This window comes from Hesperophylax consimilis, chromosome 14 (assembly GCF_061612785.1).
Source record: "Hesperophylax consimilis isolate HC1 chromosome 14, BYU_Hcon_1.0, whole genome shotgun sequence".
Classification (NCBI taxonomy): domain Eukaryota; kingdom Metazoa; phylum Arthropoda; class Insecta; order Trichoptera; family Limnephilidae; genus Hesperophylax; species Hesperophylax consimilis.
In genome coordinates this window covers 13570656-13597588 of record NC_142849.1, presented here as the reverse complement: position 1 = coordinate 13597588, position 26933 = coordinate 13570656, and the positions used below count along the sequence as shown (strand labels likewise).

The 26933-nt window shown below is 36.5% G+C and overlaps 2 protein-coding genes and 2 pseudogenes across 2 annotated transcripts; all 4 read right to left on the bottom strand.

Annotated features, from left to right (window-relative positions):
* Nucleotides 1-1418: 1418 nt before the first annotated feature.
* Nucleotides 1419-24868, bottom strand: LOC149417920 (uncharacterized; annotated as a pseudogene).
* LOC149417923 (uncharacterized) lies at nucleotides 5027-5874 on the bottom strand (annotated as a pseudogene).
* Nucleotides 6475-10813, bottom strand: LOC149417922 (uncharacterized). Its single transcript, XM_089639833.1, has 3 exons — nucleotides 8380-10813; nucleotides 7973-8087; nucleotides 6475-6607 (listed from the first exon to the last, which is right to left on the bottom strand). Exons 1-3 carry the CDS (start codon nucleotides 9536-9538, stop codon nucleotides 6475-6477), a joined length of 1407 nt encoding a protein of 468 aa, XP_089495959.1. The 5' UTR covers nucleotides 9539-10813.
* On the bottom strand, nucleotides 13413-16193 carry LOC149417921 (uncharacterized). Its single transcript, XM_089639533.1, has 3 exons — nucleotides 16121-16193; nucleotides 15925-16025; nucleotides 13413-14440 (listed from the first exon to the last, which is right to left on the bottom strand). The coding sequence occupies exons 1-3, from the start codon at nucleotides 16176-16178 to the stop codon at nucleotides 13670-13672; spliced, it is 930 nt and encodes a 309-aa protein (XP_089495659.1). The 5' UTR covers nucleotides 16179-16193; the 3' UTR covers nucleotides 13413-13669.
* Nucleotides 24869-26933: the final 2065 nt, after the last annotated feature.

Genomic DNA, 26933 nt, shown 5'->3' with positions numbered 1-26933 from the left:
AATAAAAATAAAAAGTAGATAATAGAAAGTGTAAAACAAGTAATTTAGCATTAGGTTAAAAGAATGAACATAATTTTTTTTCGATATGGGTGCATGCAAGCACACAATATATACGTAGGTGCACATATCTATACAGACATAAACATACGTATATAGCTTTTTTTTTTTTTTTTAAATTTATATAGTCTAATCTTTTACAAAAATAATTCCTTTCGACTCTTTGCTTTGCTAAAGTCTGTAAGTAAGGATTTGTAGTCGATTTTTGAAGCTAACTCTGCTTCGATTGATAGTATTCCTAAAGCAGATAACCGTTCCTGTTTCATGCTATTTCTCAAATAATTTTTTATTATTTTTAATTTCGAAAAACTTCTTTCTGCGGATGCTGTACTTACTGGCATAGTCAGCATAATTCTAATCGCAACATAAACATTAGGGTAAATGTCTTGCAATTAATTTTTAATTATATATTCAATCAGATTTTTGGTATCTTTAATAGACTGGTATGTTAGGAACTAAGAGTTGCAGTTCTTCGTATAGTTCATAGGATTCTATATCTTTGCTTTCTCCATGTTGTAGTAATATACCTAGGTCATTGCAGTGTTTCAAAAGTTCGCTATTTGTCAAGGATTTTAAATTATTTATTTCATACAAGAATCCAAAATAACTGTAGTATTGAGTGAGTGCTGTAAATGTCGTATCGGTATCTTGTATAATGGCATCAACCATTGTAGTAAAAAAATCTATTCTAAATCTTCTTTCAGCAGAATCAATAGGCTCATCTGCAGCTTCATAACTGAACATTCTCTTTTTTCTGCGAGCCCTTTTCTCCTTAAAAGTGGTTGGAATTTCATAACTGATCTTTTCTATGAACTCGTAAGCTTTTGTAATACATTCATTAAAGCCTGTTTCCCGAAATTCTTGGATCTTTAAATTTATATTGACTTTTTGCCAGATTTTACTTATATTATTCACACGGATTAATATTATATACCACACGTGTATCGAAATAATAAATTCTAGAGTAAGCATTTCAGTAATAATTGCTTCGCAATCGCAGAGAGTATCTGCGTCTCCAGATTGAGTTTTCAGATTATTTACGCCATCTATTACTTCATCAAATTGAAATAAAATAGCTTTAACGGAAGCGATTCTACTTTCCCACCTTGTATCAGACAATGATTTCAATGATATCTTCAATGTATCCTTCAGTAATTCCCATCTCTTGCTGGATTTTGAAAATAAGACATATATTTTTTGGATAAACCCAAAAAACACCTTTGCCATAGATGATGTATTGGCTGCGTCTACTAATATAAGATTCCAACTATGGCAGCCACAAGGCGTAAAGAATGCTCTTGGATTAATGGTCAGTATTCTGGATTTCACTCCCTTGTTGATTCCAACCATATTTGCGCCATTATCGTAGCCTTGGCCTCTACAGTTTTGAATATTTAATTCATATTTTTCTAGCTCTTTGAGAATTGAGAAAAACCGGCCCGGTTTCTTATGTCTGTTTTAATTAAATTCACCTTACTAAAAACACGCTCGCAGTCAGCATTCGCATGGGGGTAGAGATAGTGCAGAAAGGGCAAAATGAGCGAGCCTGGAGAAGTCTTCAATTTTGAGTAATTGAGCCCAAAACTTATCTGGCTCACTAATTTCATTTATCCCCTTAGGATAACGAGCTTGTGCATTAGGCAAATTCCTCCATTGATCGTCGATTATTTGCTTAATTTTGTGATCAGCTGGTGCAATTATACGGGGTACTACTTCCATTAGAGGCATAAGTGTAGGGAAACGGTTCCTGAAATTGTGGAAGAGCGCTGATGCAGGTTCAAAAACGTGTAACTTTGACAAGACAGGATCTTCCATGTTATACCGTTTTTTAATTTCGGTGGCTGCAACTTTGTAGAAATTTTTGCAGTGGCGAAGAACTGTGCAATATCTGCAGGCTGTCTGATCACATCTGGATGTTTCAAGATCTCGTACACTTTGACACCAAGATACAGTGCAGAGTCATGGAGCTGATGTTGCTGACTTTCAGGGTTCACTTCACCAAGATTTAGAGTCATGACGTATTCGCGTTGTAAATAACGCAATAGAATTACCTGGTAGAGTGTACGAATTTTCTCATGTAGATTGTGAACAACTACTTTCTCGCTTTGAAATTCGAGATTAAATTTATTGAATAAAGGGAGCGACCATTCAAGGAAACAGAAATAAAGTTTGTAGAATGGGTTGCTGAGTTTTTCGAGAATAAATACTGCTCGATTTCTTACATCGGCTCTTGCTCTATGAGCACGATTCGTCGTGAAATCGATAAAAAAAGACGTAGGGCCTCCCATTGCTCTAATATCCTTTCAACCACTGATAGTAAGGAAAGCCATCTTGTCTGTGATGGTTTAAGTATTTTGTGAGGCTCCACTGCAGCAAACGACTGGAAGTTACGAAAATCAAATAGCCGTTTATCACTATGTTTAAAAAAAGTTGTAGATATCTCTAGCTAGTTGTTCTACACCTTCAGGTAATTGTTTACAGGCTTCACTGGCACACAAATGGGCCGAGTGACAAACGCATTTCGTGATTATGATTCCTGGAAAATCGCGTATTAACCTTGTTAGTCTAAGAGGTCACGGTCTTTTTCATAACGATCAGAGGAATGGGTAGTTTTAGTACATATTCAAAGTATGGCATCTCCGCATATGAAAAACGTTGGTCTGCCTGCTCTAAGTGGTTGCAACTATGAGTTATAGAGCTTACAAGAGGCTTTATTGTTTCGAAAAAAAAAACGATCAGAGGAATGGGTAGTTTTAGTACATATTCAAAGTATGGCATCTCCGCATATGAAAAACGTTGGTCTGCCTGCTCTAAGTGGTTGCAACTATGAGTTATAGAGCTTACAAGAGGCTTTATTGTTTCGAAAAAAAAACGATCAGAGGAATGGGTAGTTTTAGTACATATTCAAAGTATGGCATCTCCGCATATGAAAAACGTTGGTCTGCCTGCTCTAAGTGGTTGCAACTATGAGTTATAGAGCTTACAAGAGGCTTTATTGTTTCGAAAAAAAAACGATCAGAGGAATGGGTAGTTTTAGTACATATTCAAAGTATGGCGTCTCCGCATATGAAAAAAGTTGGTCTGCCTGCTCTAAGTGGTTGCAACTATGAGTTATAGAGCTTACAAGAGGCTTCATTGTTTCGAAAAAAAAACGATCAGAGGAATGGGTAGTTTTAGTACATATTCAAAGTATGGCGTCTCCGCATATGAAAAAAGTTGGTCTGCCTGCTCTAAGTGGTTGCAACTATGAGTTATAGAGCTTACAAGATTAGGCTACATTGTTTCGAAAAAAAAAACGATCAGAGAAATTGTCAGTTTTAGTATATATTCAAAGTATGGCCTCTCCGCAGATGAAACAAGTTGGTCTGGCGGCTCTCAGTGGTTGCATTTCAGAGTTATGATGCGCGCAAGTCATTGCATTGTTGCGAAAAAAACGATAACAGAAATGGTCAGTTTTAGTACCTATTCGAAGTATGGTGTCTCCACAGGTGAAACGAGTTGGTCTGCCTGCTCTCAGTGGTTGTATTTCAAAGAAAAAAAAAATAACAGTAATCAATAAAATAAAAAAATTAAATCGAACAAATCCAATTTTTATTAATTCAACTTCCATAATCTAAACATCTTTGGGTAAAATCACAGATTAATCATTTTGTAGAATATTACTAAGGCTTAAAGAGTTAAATATTTACTTACTTCTAATATTCTTTTAATATTTTTATGAGCTTTTTCATTAGTCACATCAAAACATCATGGATTTTGGCGATAAAAGTAAAAAATAGCTTAAAAAAGGGGTCTACGGTATCGTATACCGTTTACCTAATTCGAGTTTGAGGGATTTCTTAACGTACTTCGAAAAATGGTGTTCAGAAAACATAAAAAAAGACAACCTAATATTATAGTAGGAGATTTCAATATAAACATGAATAAAAATGCAGACATCTATACAAAAAACTTAAAAACTTAATCATTGAATTCAATGGGATGAAACAACTGGTAAAAGATCCCACTAGAGTAACTCTAACATCAAGTACATTAATTGATCTGGTGATAACAAATGTATTTGAACTACAGGTAAATCTATTAGATGCACCCAGAATCACTCCATAATTCAAATTATAGAGCAAAATCGAAATACGAAAAAACATTTTATAAACACCAAAGCTTATCGGAACTATGCAAAATATGACGAAGAAGAACTAAGATTACAACTCAGAGCACAAAATTGGAATGGAATAATGGAATTAGATTTTGATATTAAGGTAGAAACATTCATAAAAAACTTAAAATATTCAATTTCAATATTCAAGATTTCTTTTTTAACTTGGATAGATTTAACTTAGATTTCGTCATCTTCGGAATCTTCTTCTTCGCTGCTTAGGCACGTAGACGAGGAGTCTGTAATGTGATAAAATAACTGTAAAGTTTGATAGAAAAAATGACGATTTTGATGATATGAAAATTATTATACATATGTATATATAAAAAACAGAAGGAAACGAACTCTTGTATGTATAGCTTAATGAGATTTATGGTTTAGATACGTAATATGCCATTAATAAGAAACAAATACATGCAAACTTTTCGTTTCCTAACGATTTTTACCTATACATCCGCAATCGTATAAAACTTACCACTGACATCACCAGAAATATTGTCATTTTCTGACTCCGTTACAGTAACATCAGATACTTTATCTGGTAGTCGGTTCCCTGCATACCAGATAGGGACATATTTGCCGTGTTCTTCTTTCCACCCATGTTCAATTGGCAATAGATAGCTTGGAGGATTTTTGGTTGAATTTATCCAGATATTTGATACGTATTTAGCTCTAAGTATCTGTTGAACTAGTTCGATTTCAGACGGTGGCAAAAAAGCAGCATCAAAATTAAAAAAAGAGTTTTGTTAAATTTTTCATTCTCTTTATTGGGCTTAAATTTTTTGAGGAGAATCTTATGGCGGGCCTCGTTTACAGATTTACTCTTCACACCATATAACTCACATATGAATTGTTCAATTTTGCATTTGATTTCATTTGTCAATGGAGCATTAGAACTTAGCTCTATTAGAGCCTCTTGATAAACTGTGTTTTTACTTAGGATATTGTAAGGTTTTTGTTTGCCCTTTCTATAAAATGCAGGGGTATAATCACACCCTGTCAAAGCATGAAACGCTGGCAAACTCTTTGCCAATGTAGCACCAATACTGAGATAAATTTTGTTAACATTTACAATACGTCGTTTGGCAAGAGTGCTGGATTCAATAAATATTTCATGCTTTTCGAATTTGTCCAAATTTCCCAGTAAAATGACGATTACATCAGTGTCAGAAGTTTTAAATGAAGCTCGAGGCCTGGGTGAGTGTCTTGGACTTTTAATATGTCGTCATGGTGCTTTGTGAGCCATCGCGCATAATTTGGATGATTTAGTATGAAAATATATTGTTAATTTTTGGAAGTACATATTTGTAAAGCTCAAAATTGTTTTCTCGTATCGATCGGCTCAAAAGAAAGTAATACTCGATCAGATTTATATATTGCATGTAAAATTGTGCCGTTTTGCCGTGTTCTCCGTTTTGAGTTTTTTCTCGAAAAATTCTGTATTTAGAGATGATTTCTGATAAAAAGAAATTGTCAACATCGACCAAGATGTTTCCAGAACTGTCCATTCGTCTATTTTTTATTTCTTGCAGTTCTTCTACCAAATCTGGTGACAATTGTAGATTTTCCTCTTTTAAAAAGAATTTAAAATGGATTAATTGTAAGGCCAGTGAAATAATAGGGTGAAGTCTCTTGCATCGATTGTAATGCGTACCAGACATGAATCCATTAACCCTAGAATACTAAACATATTTTTTAGCCCATTAATGCTAAACTTCGCCTGTGAGGCGACTTTTATAAAAAAAAACATATTTTACTTAAAAAAAATACAACATATTAAAACAAAAACAAAAACACTTTTATTACATATTGGGTAACAAAAAAAAAATAACACAATTCATTTTTTAAATACATTAAATATATTAAAAGCTTATTTTAAGATCATATATTTTGTTTCGTGGTATACAGAGATCTTTTACAAAAAAAAAAAATCAAAAAAATTCACAATTGGAAATAAAAAAAAAACTTCTGGGTCTTATAGACCTGAGATGTACTAAGTCTATAAAAATATATTTCACAGCTTACAACTTAAAAATATTCATTGAGACCAAAATAAAGTTTCGGTTTTTTCCACCTACTTTTTTTTGTCGCATTTGCAACAGTTTGGAGACCGGTGTTCTAAGCAGTATGTTAACTTGCATTTCGCGCAGAAATAAATACTCATACGCCTCAATTTCGGGGGGCAGAAGTCACACATTGATCTTTTTCCCTTTTTTATGCATGGTTCATCTGAATCAGTGTCAGTATTATGACCAACCACGTCATGAATTGCAGAACGGACTCTTTTCTGCATACGTGGCCTTTCTTCCAAACGGATGGCGCACCAGTCGCTGCATAGGTTCTTGCTTAATATCTTGAGAAATTCTCTTCTTGACATTGGCTTTATTTTCAAAGCTTCGCAATTGGATACATAAATTACAAAGCTATTGAGTAGAGCCATATTCAACATTCCATAGAACATGCAAAGTGGCCAACGCCTAGTTTTACGGCTACAGCTTGAGTGACCACACATCTGGTCAAAAGTATCCACAGCACCTTTTGTTTCGTTATAAGAATGAATTATTGTCGGCTTACCGGAAACGGAGTCAACAGAAGGCTTGTCGTGCATCGTAGAGAGCAAAAGAACGGTCTTTTGAGGTTTTGGCTTGTAGCTAACAAGAGTGAGCTTTTCGTGGAATCCAAAAAGAGATGTCCCAACAGGGCGTGATGAATTATGTTTGAACTCTGGTGGAATTTCTTGCTTATTATTTCGAATTGTTCCAATAAGAGTAAGGTTGTATGGTGGTCGAAGCAATTGCTCAGCTAGCGGTATAGAAGTAAACCAGTTATCGGCAGTTAAATTACGATTTGTGCCATGTATAGTCTTTGTAAGCAGCTTACAATAGTAAGAGCCTAATGGTTCGTTTATAGCTGTACCGAGGTTTTTTCCCAAATACGGTGAGGCATCAAACATATATTTTGATCTAACATCGCACACTAAAACAATCTTTATTCCGTATTTGGCCGGCTTATTAGGAATATACATACGGAATGGACATCGTCCCCTGAATGCCAAAAGTTGTTCATCTATTGTCACGTATGAGCTTGGTTTATACAGATCTCTACATTGCTTGATAAAAATTTCCCAAATATTTCGGATAGGCGCAAACTTATCAGTTTTTTTTCTGTCGTCTCGAGTGTTACGATCATCGAAACGCAGACACTTTACAAGGAACTCAAACCGTTCACAGCTCATTGCAGCTAAATTTTGGGATCCACAAATCGTAGGATCAAACAGCTCATTTGTTGTCAAGTGATTATTTTTCAACGCTCCGCTCAAGATAAATATGCCAAGAAGCGCACGAAGCTCTTCTATTCTGACCTGTGATGTAGTAGTATTCTGAATTTTATACTTGGTAGCTGTTTGTATAATATATTCATTAGTCCGCAAAAGTACTTCGTCCATCAACTCCGAAGTAAAAAACAGTTCAAAACATTTCATGGGATCAACAATGCCCTTGGCGCCTTCTTTTGGGCCTGGCACAATATGGACTATGTTTCTCGAAGGAGTTCTGTTCGATTTTTGTTGTGACGAAGAAGGTTCTGAGGACCAAATATATTTGTTCTTTCCCCTCATAATCGATGCCGATGGCGTAATTATCCGATTCTCACAAGCCGGCTGCTCCCTATTTTGCGCCGTGGCTAAAGCTTCCTGGTGTGGATTGTACATCGACATGAATTTGATTTGATACATGAATATTCTGCAAGTCATCGTCTAACTCAGTGACGTAATTGGGGTCATCCACACTGTCATCTGAATCAAAATCCGCTCCTAAATCGTCGTCCTCTTCACTTCCATCTACCGATATTTCCTCCAGCCATTTAAGTAGCTGCGCTTCAGACGTTGCCATTTCATAAAACTATAAAAATTATACTCAAACTTTAATTTTTAGCAAAAAATCAAAAAAAAAACCACAAACATATATGTACAAAAAAATTACCTTTAATGCTAAACTTCGCCTCACAGGCGCCACACGTGTCTGTATCTCAACAACGCAGCCGAGCAAATCCAAAAAACGTCTGTGCGCTAGCTCGTACAACACTCAACTGAGTTGGCGCGAGCGCATGCTTTGATACGAGTGAGCGATCAGGAGATATCACTCCAAAAAAAAATTGCTTCGCCTCACAGGCGATGTTTAGCATTCTAGGGTTAAGAGACCCATTGGCTAGCAAATCAGCTTCGATTAGCATATGCGTCAAACCACAATCATCTATAAATTTTCCTATAGCTTTGAAATAGGCCAGGATGATATGAAATGTGCCAAGAAAAATAAAAAGATTGTCAAAATTTGGCCGTTCTGTGGATTGTATTTGTAATGCCACTTTTGCAATTGCAAGATCATATGTAACACATATATATTCCTGGCCACACTCTTCGGCTATACTTTTTGCTTGTTGCATTGTTGTTTTAACAACGGAAGTGTTAGTGGGAGACATGTTTATTGGGTTCAAATAAGCTATTTTCTGTTTACTGGTTTGATCATTCATAGTGAGGTTATTAAATCCTACCCACATAGGAGTATTCTCGATTTCAGCAGCATGACACAAAACCCATAATAAATCTCTATTCTTTGCATTTATTTTGACAGATTCAGTTGTTTTACGTAAGTCACTATCAAGTAAAATCATACTGTCACTCATTCTTGGTTTTTTAATGGGATGATCTATATTAATGTCAATCACGTCGAATGCCCTTCTTCTTTTGCCTTTAGATGGTTTCATTGACAAGTCAATAGGTTGATTTCGTATGGAGTACTGTTCTTCATTTTGAAAAATAATTCCTACTGTGTCATGCAATGTATTTTTTCCAGAAGGTGTGTCTACGTAACGGTCAAAATTATCGAAAGCTACTCCAGTATTTAACTGAGGACATGGAATTATCCCAGACGGAATGAATGTTGTTATAGATTCATCGATGGAGGCATAGGTAATTTCAGTTTCTAATTCTTCTAATAAAGTGTAGCTAGGTATCTGACCATATTTGTTCAAAATGTTCACAACTTTTCTGCTGTTAGTTAGACTTTTAATAGCCATTCCCAGAGCTAATTGTTTAGAAGGCTTAACATGTCCATTTGTCACAGCGTAAATTTGATCCTGGCTTATCGATTCAGCTTTCTTTAAGCAAGTCTCAGACAACTTTTTTTTTGTGCGCGAACCGATGCCAAGGAGCTCCAAGTTGAATTTTTTAAGAGCATCGGGTATATTACACTCGCCTTGGAGTAATTCCTGCACTGAACAAGTGGTTGGTAGTAGAGGTGGGTGAGTTCTGCATTTTTCCGGAGGCATCCGAGGACTGCTTCCTTTTAAAAGAACTCGAGTTCTTGGAGTGGGTCCCGGGTCCGAGTTCTTGGGTGCGGACTGGGTACTGGGCGACTACCGGGACGCACGGGTCCGGCCAAGGACTCGGCACTCGGACTCGGATAGAACCCGCGAAAGAACTCGGACCCGTAGCAGGACAAGGACCCGCACAAGAACTCGGACCCACACGAGAACACGGAGTCAATCCCGTCACCCATCGCACCCGAGTCGCGAGTTGTGCAGTTTACATTTTGGCGAAGTTCAACGAAATCCATTCGTGTCTTGTCGTGTTCCAGCTGATTGGGCTACGGCTAATGCGAGGCCGTAACGGATGTAGTATTAGGTTCCAAGTTCCAGATGATAATTTTAGCACACGCGTAAGCAGTAATAAATCAAATGTAGTAACATAAATTTCGGTTGTCGTTGAGAATTTGTCGTTTTCATAATTTCTCTCCATCGATATAGATAAAGGTACTTGGTCGAAGCCTCTATCAAATGAAACTCAGTAAAGGCGAGATGTTTTAAAAACAAAGTCAGGAAGTAGTTAGGTACAGCATTGAACTATTAAAATTTTAACAATTAACAACATGTTTTAATATCTATTTATTCCAGTCCATTTTTTTTTACTTTTACAATACATACACACTTTGTTCAATATATTATTGTAGGATTTGTGTATATTATATACTTGATTTGTATATTTTTCCTTTTGGTTTCACAAATATATACATATATATGTCTCAGGATCATTAAAAATAAACATTTGCCAGAAATTTGCCTTTCGAATGAACACTATTACGACATAGCTAAAAAATTTTAACAAAAGATAGCCATTTTAAATAAACAATTATTGAATAAAATAATCTTGGTACCTAATTTATCGCTTGTCTGAATCTTTCCAATACCAGTTGACAATCAGTTCCAATTTTTAAAATCAAAGCAAATCCATATTCTAGAGTTCATTGAACCAGAGTTACGGATACACAGACAGACACCACTGAAATTTGTATTTTTAATAACACAAAAAATAAAAATAGTGAACGATAATTAAAATAAAACTTTAAAATAAAACAATAATTTTTACTTACAGTAGGTACCTAGCGCCTACAAATATGAGGGGCTAAAATAAAAATATAAAACATCAAAGAATTGCGATAAATCATTGAGATTTTACATAAAAACCGTTAAACTAATCGGCAATATCTCAAAATGCCAACGTGTTGATTTTTAAAACAAGATCATGAAACAAAAGAAACATAAGAATTGAACATAAAAATAATAAATCAGTAACTTTTTTTTTAAATTCTTAATCCGAAAAAAAAATGTACAAATAGGAATAACAGTCAAAAGAATCATAAATAAACTCAAAATATCTTCGTATTGAATTTTTTAAATCAAGATAAAACATAAAAAAAATGAACATAAAAAAATGTAATATATTTTTTTTAAATTGCGAATTGAAAAATTAAATTATACAAATTGTTACAAACAGTTAAAAGAATCAGCAATATCGCAAAATCCCCCCGTATTATTCATAAGACATAAAAAGCATTGAAAAATAAAATCAGTAAGATTTTTTTTCATTCATTCCGAAACGGAAAATAAAATTTTACAATCAGGTATAAACCATAGAGTTATAATACAACACAGTTATAATACAGAGGTATCTTTTTGTAAAACAAGAATAACATTAATAATAATAATAATTTATTCCAGGATGTGGGGAGGATAGTGCAATCCCACACGTCCCATATAGTTATACATATATATAGTTATACAAATATTTAGTAAACAATACAACACATTTTAAATATTCAAATGTAAAATATCTTGATACCCAATAATATATCCATTATTCGAGTCCGAGATTGGAGTTTAAGAATAAAATTTTCTCAAATTTTTGGGTAGATAGTCTATTCCTCTTCTCGGTGAGGATTTGTCCAGCTTTCGAAAATAAACGTTCGCAGGGGACGGAGGTGGCTAGAACACAAAGTCTCTTCATTGCTAGCTGGTACAATATTGGATAAATATGTTTACGTTCTTTCCACCATCTGAGAGGGTTTTCTCTTCTGTCAAGGATTTTCTCATCAACGTATTTTTCTAGTTCAGCTGTAGATAACGTGGACACGCTTTGGGGCTGTGCCGAAAACTGAACTTTCTCATCAAAACATTTGTACAGTAATGACTCTATGTCAGTACTAGATTGGGATGGTAGATTTCTTTCTATTACTACTTGTTGCCGGTGAAACTTCGGAACTATTGATAATATGTTTTATGTCTTCGTACGTTTTTAGGTAAGACAAATCATCTGAAAATGCGTATTTTTTGAATCGAGGATCCAAAAATGATGCCTGTGCTGCTAAAGTATTCTGAGCTATAAAATGAAACCTGCTTACAAGTCTTTCTTTCAAAGTAATTGTCATTTCTTGAGCGCCTGCATGTGAAGCATCCATGAGTTCCACCATCATCTTTTCGACATGTTCTTTCATTGCCGTGACAAATATAATGGTTTTTGAGATACTAATGGTCTTTTCCGCACAAATGGCTGTAGTCACTTCATCGAAAATTTTTAAAACTTGAACACATTTTCCTATGACCTCCCATTCGATAGATGTTATAGTATTGTATTGGGGCATCTCAACTGCTAAAACCGATACCACTGCATTCTTAATAGTTAATATGCGTTTGAGCATGTCGTATGTGGAATTCCACCTCGTTGGACAATCTTGTTTTAATTTTAAGAGGGGTAATTCCATACGTTCTTGTGCAGCGTGTAACTCTGCTTGTGCGTGGGAACTTTTCTTGAAAAATTTGACAATGACCTTGACTTTATCTAGAATACCTTTTCTAATCCTGCCTGCACAACCAAATTTACGCTGTGTGCAAAACACGGGAAATGTTCCCATTGACATAATTGGACTGCACGGGTCATGTTACTAGCGTTGTCTGTTACTGCTGCAATTACTTTATTTTATAACCCCCATTTGGCGACTGTTTTCAGATGTGTGACGGTGATCAAATTGTTCACATCCCAATAAAACCGAACTCAATTCAGTTTCCTCATTTACGAAGTGACATGTGACGCTGTAGAATCCTTGATTCGTGATTGATGTCCATCCATCTGTGGTTATGCAAACATAATTAGCTTTAAATAATTTTTCCTTCACTATCTCTTCAGTTTTCGCGTATAGCCGTGGGATTATACTGTTATGCTACGTCCAAATGCTTGCGACAAGCAGCTTGTCGCAAGCTCAGGCAAGCTCTGGCAAGCGAATGGCTGGCATCCCCACACTTGCAAGCGCGCCAGTATATTCGCAGAGCCCAAAGATGGCGGACGTCGAAGCAGCTGCATCAGCTGTCATTTTTGCGCTAACGTATTTTTATTATAAAGCGAAACAAAATGAAAAAAAACGGAAAATTCGAAAGAGAAGAAGATGGTGGATGATTAAAATTCACAGAAATCGTACCAGGTAATTCATTTATATTCTAATATTTTGTTTATTTGTGTGTTTTGTGTTCGTAGATGCTATTTTTTTTTGTTTTGTTTCAGAGAACTAATTGAAGAACGGTTTAATGAACTTCTTTGTGAGCCGTCTGGGGAGTTTGATAACTTCTGTCGCATGACCTCGGCTGATTTTGAATTCTTGCTGAACAAAATTTCACCTGCGATTTCAAAGCAAGATACCAATTTCAGGGAAGCTATACCAGCGAAATATCGTCTTGCGATAACTTTAAGATTTCTGGCATCTGGCGACAGTTATAAAAGCCTTCATTATTTATTTAAAGTATCGAGCCAAAGCATATCTACAATCGTACGAGAAGTTTGCAAGGCTATTATTGCAGTTCTAAAGGACGAAATAAAGGTAAAGGAAAACAATAATAATATTTTTTATGATATTTTTTATTTCTTTTTTGTTAGTACAAATTACAATTACAAATTACAATCACAAATTACAATTACAAATTACAATCACAAATTACAATTACAAATTACAATCACAAATTACAATTACAAATTACAATCACAAATTACAATTACAAATTACAATTACAAAAAAGTTTACTGATTAGTGTCATTAGACACTAATGAACAATTAAAATTTTAATGACACTAACAATTTACTGATTCGTGTCATTAGAAGATTCGAAATCTTCATACGCTTTCAATAAATCTGCGTTTGCAATATACTCTCGAGGGGGCTGAAGTATTTCTGCCGATATTATTTCTATTGGACGGGTAGAATTGCAGTCGTTTTGGGGTTGACGATTGGATGAATGCGGATTGAAAGTATCGGGTTGTATCGGGTACTGGTTAAATGGAACAAATTTTTTGGTTCTTCGAGGTTTTGGGTTCAATAAGCTCATAGAGGGCTCGTAAGAAGTTTGGGAGGATGAAGGGCGTTTTGGAATTGGTGTGCTCAAGGGTTCGTAATGGGAAGATTGAGATGATGAAGGTCGGCTGGGAAAATGGACGCTGGATGCCGATGGAGGTCTATAAAAATTTGAATATTGAGGAGATATTGAGGTTTCTCTTATGAATTCACTTTGCTGAAGTCTTTCCACAAACAATCCATCAATTTTTAACATAAAAAGTTTCCTTTCATTGTTAGAAAGCTCCCGCAGCTTCAAAGCTAATAACTTTCCGTAGAGGTCACATTCATCGTCTTTGGGAGGCGGTGGCTTATTTAAAATGTTTGTCAATTGTCCTAAAGCTGTGGTCATTTGTCGCTCAGCAAAGTCAGGACCACGGCGCGGGCGAGGGGGTTTCGGCGTAGAAACAGGTGTGGCCGAAGAAGTCGATGGCAGCGGGTGATTGTTGTCTTCTCCTAATAAGTCCCCATCCATCTCTTCGGATTCGATTTCTATCTCGTCGATTTCCGGTCGTGATTGCTGAAAAAATATAAACCGACAGTATTAAATTGTTATTTGTTACAGATTAATTGTTTTATTAATTACTGATATACCTAATATGTTATAATTTCAGATGCCCTCAACAGCGGAAGGTTGGCTGGCAATAGAAGAAGGATACAGGAGCAAGTTTCCACATTGCGTGGGTTCGTTGGACGGCAAACATATAGTTATTGAAAGTCCATTTTATAGTGGTACTGAGTATTTCAACTACAAGAAAACGTTTAGCATTGTTCTTATGGCATTAGTCGATAGCAAATACAAATTTACATTTGCGGACATAGGAAGTCAAGGGAGAATTAGTGACGGTGGTGTTTTTAAGAATTCATTATTGTGGCAAAGAATTTGTAGAAACGAAACTAATTTCCCCACATCTTGCCCACTTCCTGGATCAAATAATGACGTGCCTTACGTCTTTTTAGCCGACGGTGCTTTTGCCCTAAGCACTCATATAATGAAGCCATACCCTGGAAATCATGAAATAGGTTCACCAAAAAGGAAATTTAACCAATGCTTATCTAGGTCTCGGGTTGTCGTGGAAAATACATTTGGGGTTTTAACTTCAGTTTTCAGAATTTTCCGACGACCAATTAATTTGCAACCAGATACTGTGTCGGAAATCACGATGACTTGTGTACTCCTACATAATTTTCTCAGAAAAAGTGAAAGTTCTTCAGCAAGATATACTCCCCCAGGTACGTTTGATGCACATGATGAAAATGGCAATCTTATGAGACTTGGTTCATGGCGAAGAAACCAGGATGAATATAATGCAATACAAAACATGCCAAACATACCCCGAAGGTCGCCGTTGAACGCCATTCAAATTAGGGAAGAATTTACTTCATATTTTTGTAGGAGCACTACCTGAAGAGCGATTCTATATCTTTAGTGGGATCGTAACGAGATAACGGACGCGATCTCCTTTCAGATTTGTGTGATTTTCTATAGCGGTTATTTGATTTTTCTATGGGCCGATGTCAGGTTTTAGCTGTGAGCTGTGGCGGCTCATGACTTTTTTGTGTGCTAGTTTTTTTGTATGAAAAATTTTATGAATTTTTAGTTTGGCCGTGTGTCACACGGATTTCCTGAAAAATCTTCATACAAAAAACCGATTTTCGAAAAGAATAAAAGAAAATTCGCCTACGACAACTTCAATAATGCCGTTTTTTAATATTAGCACTCTAGCACACCCAAAAGTCACGAGCCGCCACTGTATGTGAGCTGTCACATATTTTAGCTTAGATCGTTCTAAACACTAATTCCTATTAATAACAGCCATAGAAAATCACACAAATCTGACAGGAGATCACATCCGTTATCTCACAAAAGATATAGAATCGCTCTTCAGGACGTGATTTATAAAATTACATTTTACCAATATAATTTTATACAATGTCATGTCATGTCAATAAAATTAAACCTAAAAATAAACCATTAAAGTAATATGAAGTTTTTTTACTCACCGTTTCGGTATTTATTGTATTTCTACAGGTATATATAGGCAATAAAAAAAGTTCCATCGTCTTGTACGCGAACCAAATGGGATCATATATGTCTTCAACGCCTGAAAGGAAAAAAAAATGATATTTCTCTTACAAATTTACTCAAATAAATTGAAACAAAAATAAGGTAAAGAGGCATAAAAATAATTATCCATACCAGCGCCAGATCGTATGGAATCTTGCTTCTTTTTTAGATGTTTCCTAAAAGTTGTCATCAAAATCTCTTTCTTTGATTTTATTTCCTTTACGGGCTTATTCACAGTTCGGCTCAAACGAGTCCACGCATCAGACACTTTTTTTTAATCTTTATGATCCACATCGTTTGGGTTCCAAATGCACGACTCCCCTTGGTAACATTCCAAGAAAAATAATGTCGTGTCATTTGTCCAGGTATTCATGTTTGGAATTTTTATTTGTATAAAAAGTTCGGAACGAAAAGCACGTCAAGTTCGGAACGAAAAGCACGTCTACCTTCCGCCAGTCCGTAAGTTGTACTAACGTGTGGATGCCACGCCAGCGTTTGCCGCAAGCGCTTGCCGCTTGGGCCAAAATATCCGACCTCGATCGGATCGGCGGCAAGCTCTCGCAAGCTCTTGCAAGCCTACGCAAGCCAAGCCACACGCGCGGCACCAGACGCTGGGGCTTGTGGACGCTTGCAGAGGCTTGCCACGTATTTGGACGCGGCTTTAGAAATTGTTTTTCGAGTTGGCAGTTTGTATCCGGGGCATAACATATGTATTAATTTTTTGAACTCCACATCCTCTACTATACTAAATGGTTGATATTCTTTTATTATTACCCTCACTAATTGCTCATCCAACTGCTTTGATCTCAAAACCGAGATAGGTCGAACAACATGAATATAATTAGCAATACTAGCTTGTGTTTGACTAGTTGTCGCCGTTGTCGGTGCTTCTTGAGTTCGCCGATTTATATTTTCGTGTTCTAGAGGCTGAAGCGGTTCTTGATGTATACAAGAGACAGATGGGTCTTCTTGAAAGTTTTGTACAGTTAGACGGGCATTATAAGTAACATTCGTTAATAAAGGGACCGTTGGGTGCGTCCTCTTCAAATGACGTGATAGATTAGCAGTGCCGCCACCACGATAACTGATGTACTTGTGACAGTAAGAACACTTAGCTTTCTGTTCTACTTCATTAGGGCTGTCGAAATGCTTCCATACTTCACTCTTCTTTGCATTGTGTGGAGGCATATTGTTCACAATGTACGCAACACGGAGTCAGTTACAAGACAAGCGCTCACCGGGTACGGATTTCCAGCGATAACTGTCAATTACCTATGTAATATGTTCTGTAAGATAGGTCAGTACTGCACAAATCGTTCTGGAAAAGAAATAAATAGCAACTATCAATGATGTAACCTTTCATCGGAAAGTAGGGTTTTGTAAGGAACATAGACTATATTTAAATATCTACCTCGTCACAACGTTACTTGTATCTGGATCGAAGAAAAAAAATAATGCGAAACATTGCTTTTTTCTTATCATACCTCCCCTATTTATTTATTCCTAAAAATATATTTATAATCATATTATGATTACGTTAAATTTCTTAAAGTTAGGTATAAAGCAACCTTGGGGAGGTTTTCACACAAGCGGCGCTATAAAAATAGTAATTTAAAAAATACTGCCTTTCACAAGAAATGTGGGAGAATTGAAAAGAAAAATAATACAGGCAGATTTGGGAGCAAAACTAAAAACGCGAATACTTAGATACTTTCTAAAACAGCCATGAAAAATATGAAAAAGTAAAAAATGTTCCGCGAAATTATCACGTGAAACACACGAGAAAACGCATGCTAAAAACCGGCACACAGCAAAACACACGAGACAAACGCGTGCACAGCAGACCTCCCACCGCGCCGTGGAGCACGTGTAGTCGATATGATTTTGTGACAAAATGAATATTATATTCCTCTCAGCGTTTCCCAAACTTGTTTCCGCAGTCCTTTTGGTTTTATTTTTTTCACAGATCCACAAAATTTTATTTCACTCAATATTGACGTATTGTTTAAATAAAATCTAATTCAGTACCTACACATTTTAGAACCTACCTATTTACATTAAAAAAAACTAACCTTAATTAATATTTTTTAAAGGAATGTAAGACAGTATAAATATGGAGAAAAAGTGCACGGCGTAATGCACAAGATTAAGAAGTTACCGCTTCATCGATATAATAAGTATAGATTAGCCCTCCCATACCTAATTTCAATCCAAAAGTAATACCACCTAACGCAAGGCTGCCCAACCCCAGGCCCGCGTGAAACATTTTCAAAAAACCCGCCAATCCGCCAATTTGAAAAAGTTTCGCGGGCCCGCGGTAAAACAAACAATGCAGCTTGCGCACGGTCACCAGTGTTGCCAACGACGGCGATTTATCGCTATTTAGTCTACTCAGAACGAGAATCAGCGACGAAAAAATCTAACCTGTTGAACTTACTTTTGAAACAAAAATACACCGGTTGTCGACATAATATTTTTTGCGTCGAAATGGAATCCTGTAGCCACCCCCCCCCCATGGAATTCAAAAAATTGCTGTGGGGTATCACATATGATGTTCGGGTGTGCGGAATTTTTTCTCAGCGAAGTTCCATAACAACCCCCCTCCCCCATGGATTTCAAATATTTTGTGCGGAGTGGCCCGCCAGTGATTCAAAATCGTCAATTTCGCCCAACTGCTAAAAAGGTTGGGCAGCCTTGACCTAACGCGTCATTTCATAATACTACTAGGTACCTACCTACCGATCGAGTTCCGTCGCATCTGTTGCGTAACGTGGTTTTTTTCTTAGGAAGAATTTAAACATTTTGATCTTTTGTTACTTTTCTTTGTACGCTGCCTCGGATCTATCTGTTAGGTACATCTATTTTTGAAGTATTCATATAACTGATCAATTTGTTAATAATAAAGTTTGCGATAGCCCGTACCTAAAATACTACGGACTGCCTCATGTTTGTGTTTGAAAAAAAAAAGATTTTCACAAAACTAGCGATTCTGCTCCACACAGACCAATAAAAGGTAAAAAACCAATGCTTATTGTGATCTTTGGACTGCGAGAAAATGCACTTTGTTTTTGATAAATGTTTACGTAAACCAATGTTTTTGGTTCGGGTGGCATTTTTAAGATCACAGGGCTTGTCTAGAGATACTTGGTCGAAGGACCGCTTAGATAGTTTGGACATGAAGAGCGGAGAAAGGTGTTTCAGGAGATTATTAGATTAGTGTGTGTGTAATATGGAAGATTGATTTGCGGTATAAGTCAGGGAAGACAGAGGCCATTTCACAACCACCTGAATCAAATTCCTAAGATTATCTTTATTTATTTATTTAGTACAGGATGCACATAATGTTGGATATTTGGCATAGCGCCGTTTTGTGAAAAAATCACCTTATGGGCGCTGTAATATGTCATAGGTATCACAAAATGAGAGTCGTAATTCATAACAGAAGACAATAATATTTTGTTATGAGATGTAGTTAAATGTAAAATAATAAATTAATTAGAGTTTTTATTTTATCCAGACTCCAGACCCACCATTTGGGAAACGCTGTAACAAACAATCGGCTTGGCTGCAACTCCCGAATTATCTGATTTAGCCAACAATTTTTTTAAAAATATGTAAAAAGGGACGAACAATGGGCTTGATTTAAGGTAATAACTTTCGGATGGCTGAGCCTTCCAAGGTTGTTCCTTCAAAATCCAATGAACTTGTTTTATCTGTTTTCTGTAGTCGTTGTAGTTATTAACAGTGACAACAAAAAATACAATATTTACAATGAAGTGTTATGGATATTATAAATAATAGGCAATATGCTTTTTAGTGGCTTGTGTTTTTTAGAAGATAAATAAAAACATCCACTGGAGCGCTTTTCGTCAAATTTTTGCAAGTATTGCAATATCTTAGTAGCACCTCTAGGTACATCCAATGGTAAAATCTAGGTGAATTCATTGGCTATAAGCCGCAATAATCATTTCTTATTGTTTCAATACTAATATTTTGAGGAATGCTGTTAATTGTATCGAATGGCAGAATTGATTGCTGAAACAGAATTGATTGATAAAACTATCGACAATACTAGGGTAAGAATCATTTTTTTTTAAAGTGAAAACCCCAGTCACAGCCTAATTTTTATACACCTAATTAAATTAAATATTACTTAACTTATTTTTTTTTACATCACTCAAATAATTTATTGCTATTATTGATTTATTAGTACATGTCAGTCGATATTATTATTTAACTAATTAGCTCATCGGTTTAGAAAAGCAACTCATAACCCCAAATAACTCCAATAAGTACTAGATATTAAACAATAAACAAAACATCCACTTACTGTAAAGCAGGTAAACAGAAGATGTCTTCACCACCAGAACTTACCACTCACTGCAGGACTCGCGAGGCCGGTGGTGGAGGGAGGCATTCGGGTTCGAGATCCCGAGTCCGAGTTTTCTGGGAGTTGTTGATTAGAGGCATTCGGGTCCGAGTCCAAGTCCTTAGAGGCATTCTCGGGTCCGGGTTCTCTGGGAGTCGTTGATTGGAGGCATTCGGGTCCGAGTCCCAGACCGAGTTCTCTGGGAGTGGTTGATTACGAAAAGGAGTGGGAGTAGGACCCGCTTCCCGCAAAGGACTCGGGCTCAAGGACTCAATCCGGCTGAACCTACACATCGCTAGTTGGTAGGGGAGTTTTAGGCAGGGAAAGAATCTCTTTTCTCAATATATTAGCAGCAGACGTGAGAATATCTCTTTTCACTAATTCCTTCTGTTTCGACATCACGAAATCAATTGGCAAACCCGTTCTGAAAACTAACTTACGTCCATTTATTTCTTCTATAGTTAAAACGCTTCGATCAAATGAGGCTCGAATTTTCTGTTCTAATCTCGAACATGTAATATTATTTTCAGTGCTATTTGACTGCAGAGAAGATTCATAATATTCGTGAAGATTGGACATTAAATGAATATTATTGCCATGAATTATGTCGTTTATGAATTCATACAATTTTTGTAAGGCATTTTTATGGCTCTCGCGTATAACGTGCCACACACCGTCTTTTTCATTGGACTGAAAGTCGGATATTTTTTCAGTTCTTCTAAAAAAATCTTTCAAATAATTAGTGTGATAAAATAATGGAACACTTGTCTGTGAAATTTTATGTTGTAAATTGACTTCGTTAGATGCTAACGATTTCATCAGTATCTTTTCGCGGGTTTCATTTGATTGCAAACAGTGCATCTTTTCAAATTTTTTATGTGATTGTTTACGCTGGTGATCGCAGAATAAGCATATAGCTTTGCAACTAGACGTACTTGGTGAAGGTGATGACAATGTCTCCGCTTGATTATCTGAAGTCTCGACTGGCAGAAGTGTTAAACTGTTGGTCTCAGGAGTAGATATTATTGTTTTTTTCACTGCGGTAAATTTTTTATAGCACGATAGATGATATACGGCAGTACTGTCACAATCATTTTGTATTTTGATATGAGCATGTTTCAAATTACGGTTAATACGAACTGTTAATATATCACGACACTTTTCTAAACTGTTTTTATTAAAAGGCAGCACTTTTTCGTCCATCTTACATTCACAAAACAGGCATGTAGTATTTATGTTCGACATTATTGTAAAAGTGGGAGTAACGGGTAATAGTATTAAAAAATGCACCAAAAAAAGCGAAAGCACACCCTCTCACAACGATTGTACTGCGCACACTGACGCGATGCTGACGCGGGACGCGGGCCGCCGGGCCGGACGCGGGCGGAGGAGGGGGCAATGTGTGTGTCAAGCAGGGTTCCCGATTTGCGGGAATTCCCCAAACTGCGGGGAATTTTTCAGATTTACTTAAAACTGACCATTTCTCTGATCGTTTTTTTTTCGCAACAATGTAGCCTAATTTTGTAAGCTTTATAACTCGAAGTTGCAACCACTTAGAGCAGGCAGACCAACTTTTTTCATATGCGGAGACGCCATACTTTGAATATGTACTAAAACTACCCATTTCTGTGATCGTTTTTTTTTTCGCAACAATGTAGCCTAATCTTGTAAGCTCTATAACTCATAGTTGCAACCACTTAGAGCAGGCAGACCAACTTGTTTCATATGCGGAGACGCCATACTTTGAATATGTACTAAAACTACCCATTCCTGCGATCGTTTTTTTTTCGAAACAATGAAGCCTCTTGTAAGCTCTATAACTCATAGTTGCAACCACTTAGAGCAGACAGACCAACTTTTTTCATATGCGGAGACGCCATACTTTGAATATGTACTAAAACTACCCATTCCTCTGATCGTTTTTTTCGAAACAATTAAGCCTCTTGTAAGCTCTATAACTCATAGTTGCAACCACTTAGAGCAGGCAGACCAACTTTTTTCATATGCGGAGACGCCATACTTTGAATATGCACTAAAACTACCCATTTCTGTGATCGTTTTTTTTTTCCGCAACAATGTAGCCTAATCTTGTAAGCTCTATAACTCATAGTTGCAACCACTTAGAGCAGGCAGACCAACTTTTTTCATATGCGGAGACGCCATACTTTGAATATGTACTAAAACTACCCATTCCTCTGATCGTTTTTTTTTTCGAAACAATGAAGCCTCTTGTAAGCTCTATAACTCATAGTTGCAACCACTTAGAGCAGGCAGACCAACTTTTTTCATATGCGGAGACGCCATTCTTTGAATATGCACTAAAACTACCCATTCCTCTGATCGTTTTTTTTTCGAAACAATGAAGCCTCTTGTGAGCTCTATAACTCATAGTTGCAACCACTTAGAGCAGGCAGACCAACTTGTTTCATATGCGGAGACGCCATACTTTGAATATGTACTAAAACTACCCATTCCTGTGATCGTTATGAAAAAGACTGTGACCTCTCAGTCTATGTTTTTACTGAGTCGTTGTCATCCATCATGACATTACACCCATCTGAGCCAAAGCCGATAACATTTGTCAATGGAACATTACGGTTATTTAATGAATCGACAAGAGCTCTGTATAAATTCTCGGCATTGGCAGTAGGAATATCATCAGCATTAGGTGTTTCCTTGAAAACTTTGTACAGCTCCTAAAATGCGCTACATATCTTTTGAGCTTCTTGATCAAAATAGCGTACCACAACGCAGGCAGTTTTGACTGTAGAAATATCGGTCGTCTCGTCCGTCATCACCGACAACTGATTGTTTTGTAATTTTAGCGCTAAATCGGCTTTATGACCTTCTCCAAGAACGTTCTTTACCACACCTGTAATTTTGGTTCGTTTAAGTTCAATTTCTTTGATTAATTTAGAATCCGTCACAACTTCTTTCAATAAATCTGTCAAATGGTCAGCAACGAGAATGCTATATTATGCTCCGCAAAAAAAGCAGCAAGTTTAATTTCTGCACGAGCTTTTTCTTTATTTTGTGGAGTTAGACCTCTCTGGAATCCAAGTGATGTTAATGTTTGTGTTTTTCCACTGGATCCAGGTTTGTTGCCCAGGTGTTTCTTGGTAGAGGCATGAGTTTTTAAATTGGATATTTCAGCTACCATTGATGTTCCCGGGCAATATGCACATTTAGCTTTTGTTACATCATTGGTGTCTGGCAAAAGCAAGTCTTTAAAAGTCGGATCCTTTAACCATTGTTGTCTAAAATTTTGTACACGATGCTGTGATAACGTGTTACCTTCCTTTTTACTTGTCCAACCACCTTTTTTGATTAATTTTCTAGGCGGAGTCAAAGTAGGCGAACGGTCAGTGTTTTCTTTGTTATCACTCATAGCGATTCTTCTATTTCACCGCTAAACAATTGGACGAAACAACGAAAAGACTAGGTATTTAACAATAAAAATCTTCTTCTTTTCAAAAACTTCAATTAGCTACACGTACTAACGTAGTACAACTAAACACGGCCGGCATGCAACAAATGGAACTCGTAAAAAACAGAGATAGTAGAAAATTGCGCTCTGTGTCACAGCGACGACTAATGCGAAGAACGAACAAACTGTTTTATTATTCAGGGATTTCAATAATTTTATTATTCGGGGATTTCTCGGTTGATGGGATAACTACCATAGACAATCATCGCGCAAATACGACAATGTAATTTTTGGTGTAAGAAGTTCCTACAAGTTCTGATAGATGGCACTAGTTTTTACATAGGTATTATCAAAATCTCGTACATAATTGTACGAGGTTGATAGTCTCCTCGTACCTCGTACGGAAGGCCACAAATCTCGTATTTGTACAAGGAACCTCGTACGTTTGGCAACACTGCGCGGTGAGGTGGGAGACGCCTGAAGCGCCCGCGTCGGGTGGCGGGGGCAATTAAACTCGCGCGGTTTATCGCGATGGCGCCAAAATCATTGTTTTAACCAACGTCATAATAGTCAATCCATATGAAATTTTGAGTGTATTAATGTGTATACTATTCTTATTCCGTTTAAGATAAACTGTTTGAAGTACTAGAACTTTACTTTTGTTATAACTGAAACGACACTGCAAATCAAATATTGAATAACAAAAATATGTTTAACCATAATCTTTAAATGTTTACTGTTGAAATCCTAAATAGTTCATGCGACCGACATAATCATTATCTACTGCAAGCTAAATGGTTGAAGTGACAACATCTAACATTTCATGTACAGAGCTAAATGTATGGACCGACACTGGGTATGAATTTGACAATGAGGCTAAATGTATTAAACGACATTCTTGTATATTTATAAGGTAAAGCTACGTGTATTAAGCGACACTGGATAAGAATTTAACAAAGAGGCTAATTGTATGAAGCGACATTTCTATATATTTATAAGGTCAGGCTAAATGCTTTAACGTACGTTGCCTGTAAATTGTTGCTCCAGGAAAAAAACGATTGTCTGGTATTTGGTAGTGAGCTTAAGTACACAGTTCCTAAATTTGTCAATATTTTGTGTCGCTTCATACATTGCAGTCCAAAATGGGCCCAAAAATGTGCTTGTATTAAGCGACAAAAAAGTGCTCCGATTGTCACCAAACACAGCTCAAACGACGCAGAAAAATTCGTTGAATCCAAATATATATAAAAGTCTATATCGCCCAGAGTGTCGCTTAATACAATTAGCCCGGAACCCGTCGATATTATTTAAACACTAAACAAAGTCCAAAATCTCCTCTGTATCATCGATTACTATTTCTTCTTCGTCGACTAACTCTGTGTGAGGATTGTTTGTCAAAAATACGTTTTTATAATAATTTAATTCCTCGAATTTAGTTTTTCCAATCTTCACCATAGTGCTTGTTAAGAAGATTTTTGACATCTGATAATTTGGCTTCTTTCACAGATACACCCGTTGGCATCGGCACCGGAATTATTTGATAATCATTTTTCCACGCCTCACAATGTTTTTTGACACTCCTGTATGATCAATGGATGGGTCACAATTGTATGACATTTCTCTACTAATTGCAACCTTTGTATTCCCACTTCTGTTGAAAATGATCCGCTTGCATTTACTAATTTGAAAATGCCAGCTTGAAGTGGATTTCAGAACATCTTTACAGGCTGTTTTCCAATCTAAAACTGGAATATCTGTGACCATCTTGTGCACAGTCGCATGCTCCCTTATATAATGTTTGCATATTCATCAGGCTGCACAATTATTTAGTGCGAATACCCTGTCTGCAGGTAAAAAGGAATGGCCAGTAACCGGAAAAATAAGTTCAACCGGATCTAAACTGTTTGGAGAGTTTAGAAACCACTTCATCACCATTCCGACAACCATCGTATTTTTATTCTGGCCACCACACCCGTCAGCCATCAATCTTAACACTTTCTTTCCATCAAAATTTAAATTGCTTAGGCAATGAAAAACTGCAGTGCAAATTTCGTTCGATCCTTTAGATGACATTTCCTCTGTCCACGTATAGGCGTGAACATTATCCTGAGATAATTTGCTCTTAGAACTTCCGATTACAATCGTAAAATTGTAGAAGTATAATTGACGCGAATAATATGTTGACTGATCGGGAATTTTAGGTAATGGCAAATTCTTTTGGCAGTCAAATGACACGGTCAAAAGATCATCCCGTTCTTCTCTTAGGTAATCCGTAAAGGCTTTGGCACGCAATTTGTGTACTCGGTATTGAATTATTAAGGAATTCTTTTCGGTTTCCCTTTTTTCCATTTTTATTTTTTCGGAGAATTGCAAGCACGTAGAACATACGTCTTCTCTTGCACTTCCGAACCCTATGTTAAAACGTCTGTTAATACCAGCCTAAAAAGTCCGGGCTTAACTCCATACCCGGGTTGTGCTTGATCGTTGTAAAGTTTCCCTATTTTATTTATGTTAAGATCGGGTTGAAGATATACCCTCTACCGATTTTTTCCACGGCAATAATGCGATTCTAGAGGTTGAAAAAGTTTTATAAATTTTTCAACAGCCTCTCTTTTAGCTAAATATAATCTTCTTTTTCTATTCCCACCACGCCCTCAGTGGCCATAGTTTTTTCTGTGAAATTTCTCTTCGCAACACCGAATGCGCGTCCTTTTTTAATTCTTAAGATACCTAGAAAGGCTTCTTTACAAACGGGTAAAAGTTTTCCAGTTAAATTTAGAGGAACCAAATACTTTGATGTCATGGTTTTAGGATTTCGTTCCATATTTTTCGGACGTTTTCTTTCGGTTGTTGATGTCTCAATAAATTTTAGTAGGAAGTTGTCCTGCTCAGTTTTCTTTGAATGCTTGAAAAAAGATTTGTGAAATTCAAAAATGTCATTCGACTTCAATTTGGCACATTGAAAAGCATTTTTGTTATGTCCGCAACGCGGTCTGAGAGGCAATCCTGGAGCTTTGTATCTAGAAAAAAACTTCAATTATAGTTCCTGCATACTCATTAAAATAGCCAGTGTTATCTATAAATTAGGTTTGATAATAGAGATATAATTTAGGGTTATTATGCCGTGTTGCGCTACATCTTTATTTAAC

Bases quoted from the DNA above. Each gene is read 5' to 3' on its own strand.
- LOC149417922 (XM_089639833.1), bottom strand. From the start codon at position 9,538: ATGCCTCCGGAAAAATGCAGAACTCACCCACCTCTACTACCAACCACT. The intron at 8,088-8,379 runs GTGAGGCGAAGC...CAACGTCTGAAG, and splicing joins TAGAATGCTAAACATCGCCT to CGCAGCTACTTAAATGGCTG. The intron at 6,608-7,972 runs GTTAGACGATGA...CCAATTGCGAAG, and splicing joins GACCCCAATTACGTCACTGA to CTTTGAAAATAAAGCCAATG.
- LOC149417921 (XM_089639533.1), bottom strand. From the start codon at position 16,178: ATGACAACTTTTAGGAAACATCTAAAAAAGAAGCAAGATTCCATACGA. The intron at 16,026-16,120 runs GTATGGATAATT...TTTTCCTTTCAG, and splicing joins TTCCATACGATCTGGCGCTG to GCGTTGAAGACATATATGAT. The intron at 14,441-15,924 runs GTGAGTAAAAAA...ATATTTTTTCAG, and splicing joins ATACAATAAATACCGAAACG to CAATCACGACCGGAAATCGA.